At 63.7% G+C, this 2599-nt stretch overlaps 1 protein-coding gene across 1 annotated transcript in view; it reads left to right on the top strand.

Annotated features, from left to right (window-relative positions):
- The window catches only part of CFAP52 (cilia and flagella associated protein 52), a 48215-nt gene that overhangs the window by 38324 nt on the left and 7292 nt on the right, over positions 1-2599 (top strand). Inside the window, exons 18-22 of the mRNA XM_010008268.1 lie at positions 493-604; positions 1408-1511; positions 1912-1989; positions 2086-2215; positions 2373-2525. Coding sequence (XP_010006570.1) covers positions 493-604; positions 1408-1511; positions 1912-1989; positions 2086-2215; positions 2373-2525 — 577 coding nt within the window. The remainder of the gene's footprint in view (positions 1-492; positions 605-1407; positions 1512-1911; positions 1990-2085; positions 2216-2372; positions 2526-2599) is intronic.

The following is a 2599-nucleotide window of genomic DNA, read 5'->3' as shown; positions in this document are numbered from 1 at the left end:
TCCCACCCCTGCATGGGCAGGGACACCTCCCACCAGCCCAGGCTGCTCCAAGCCCCATCCAACCTGCCCTTCAACACTGCCAGGGATGGGGCAGCCACAGCTTCCCTGGGCAACCTGGGCCAGGGGCTCCCCACCCTCACACAAAAGAATTTCATCCTGATGTCCAACCTTAATCTCCCCTCTTCCAGTTTTAATCCATCCCCCCTTGTCCTCTCCCTCCCTGCCCTTGTCCCAAGCCCCTCCCCAGCTTTCCTGGAGCCCCTTAAGGCACTGGAAGCTGCTCTAAGGTCTCCCTGGAGCCTTCTCTTCTCCAGGCTGAACACCCCAACTCTCCCAGCCTGTCTCCAGAGCAGAGCTGCTCCAGCCCCTTGGATCATGTCTGTGGCCTCCTCTGGACTCACTCCAGGAGCTCCATCTCCTTGCAGTGTTTTGGGGGCTCCAGAGCTGGACATAGTGCTCCAGGTGTGGTTTCATGTCCCCCACTGTCCCCAGGTTTGGGCCACCGCTGGTGCTGCGGGAGGAGCGGAGCATCTCCTGGGATCAGCTCCAGCAGAGCATCCTGACCCAGCTGCGGGCCCTGCTGCGAGGAGAGGTGCAGGCCCAGGTGAGCTGGGGGGTCACCCCTGCTCCCGGCTGGGGCCTGCAGGCACTTGTGGACACCCTGCTGGGGGGGACTTGGAGCCATGGGTGCCTGCGGTAGAGCTCTGGGTGGCCATGGTGTCTCCATGGATGGCCATGGTGGGGCTTTGGGTGGCTGTGGTGTCTCCCTGTGTGGAGATACTGGGGCTCTGGGTGGCTGTAGGAGCACCACCCCTGGCTGTGGTATCAATGCAGATGGCAATAGTGAACCACGGGATGTGGTACGTGGGTGGCCACGGTGTCTCCATGGATGGCTGTGGTGAATCTGTGGGTGCCCACGTTGGAGCTATGCTTGGCTGCAGGGTCGCCATGGGTGGCCTATAGTGTCACTGTGGGTGGTTGTGGTGCCCCTGAGAATGGTTGTGTTTTTGACAGTGGTGGCTGATGGTTGCTGTGGGTGGCCATGCTGTCCCTGTGGGTGGGATTTTTGCACTGCAGGCAGCCAGTGCTGTCACCATGGGTGGCCACAGCATCACTGTGGGTGGCTGCAGTGCTACCATCTCCCACAGCAGAGCCACCGCACCCTGGTGCTACCACCCCAGGGATGCTGCTGTCCCTGTGCTGCCCCTTGGCCCCACAGCCACCCTACACCCAATGGGATGGGTCCTCCCCAGCCCCACAAGTATCCCCTGACAGCCCAGCCATAGGGACCACAGAAATATGGTTTTTGGGCTTTTTTAGTCCAGTGTCACAAGGCACAGGTCCCTGTGGGTACTGGAGGGGGTGGCTCTGTCCCCAGGCAGTGCCACAGCCCCTGTCCCCTTGCAGGGCACAGGAACCCTCTTCCGCATCCGCCTGGCTGGGGGCTCAGCCCCATGTCCCTACCTGTCCCCGCAGGACCCCCGCCCCCTCTGCCACCCTGCCATCGACAGGTAAGAGGCTGCAGGGACAAGGTTGTTCCCAGGGGGTCCCTTCACTCCCCAGGGATGGTAACAGTGGTGTCACCATGGATGGTTGTATTATCCTTATGGGTGGCTCTGGTGGCACCATGGATTGTCACGGGGTCTCTGTGGTGCCCCATGATGTCCCTGTGCATGGCTGTGTTGTTGTCAAGGGTGCCCTTGTGGCTGGCCACAGTGTCACCATACTGGCCGGTGGTGTCACCATGTGTGGCCGCAGTGGTAACCACCCTGTTTCCTGGGCAGTGGGTCCCCATCCCTGTGTCCCCACTGTGGGTGCTGTGTGGGGAGGTGGTGGCCATCCCTGCCTGCTACTGTGGGCTGGCAAGGAGCTGTCCCCACAGGGGGACTGTCACCTTGTCCTCACCCCCAGAGCCCTGCAGCTGAGTGGGGCAGGTGGCCCTCCCCACGTGAAGCTGACGGTGGAGTGGGACACGAGCACCAAAGAGCGGTGAGCCCTTACCCCCGAGGGCGGGGGGGACACCCCAGCATCCAGGTCACCCTTCCTCACCCTCCCCACGGTGTCATGTCCCCTCGCCCTGTGCAGCCTTTTTGGCAGCCTGCGGGAGGAGGCGGTGCAGGACTTGGAGAGCGTGCGGCTGCAGCAGCAGGCACACCGGCAGCAGCACAGCTGCACGCTGGACCAGTGCTTCCAGCTCTACACCAAGGAGGAGCAGGTGGGGGGGGCCCTGCCCATACCCTGCCCGTACCCTGCAGAGCTGCCATGGAGGGCGAGCCCTGCCCGCTGGCATTTGTGGTGGCTCTGGAGGTGTCCGGGGTGTTGGGAGAGAGGAGGCAGTGGCAGGTGTTGGTGGTGGCATGTGCTGTCCCCAGCTGGCCCCAGACGACGCCTGGCGCTGCCCGCACTGCCAGGTGCCTCAGCAGGGCACGGTGAAGCTGAGCCTCTGGACGCTGCCCGACATCCTCATCATCCACCTCAAGCGGTTCCGGCAGGAGGCTGAGCACCGGCACAAACTCACCACGCTGGTGAGGTTCCCCCTGCGGGGGCTGGACATGGCCCCCCACGTGGCGCAGCGGGGCCGGCCCAGCGGGCAGCTCCT

Source organism: Chaetura pelagica, unplaced genomic scaffold (assembly GCF_000747805.2).
Source record: "Chaetura pelagica isolate M959 unplaced genomic scaffold, ChaPel_1.0 scaffold471, whole genome shotgun sequence".
Taxonomy (NCBI): Eukaryota; Metazoa; Chordata; class Aves; order Apodiformes; family Apodidae; genus Chaetura; species Chaetura pelagica.
This window is presented reverse-complemented; position numbering and strand designations above follow the sequence as displayed.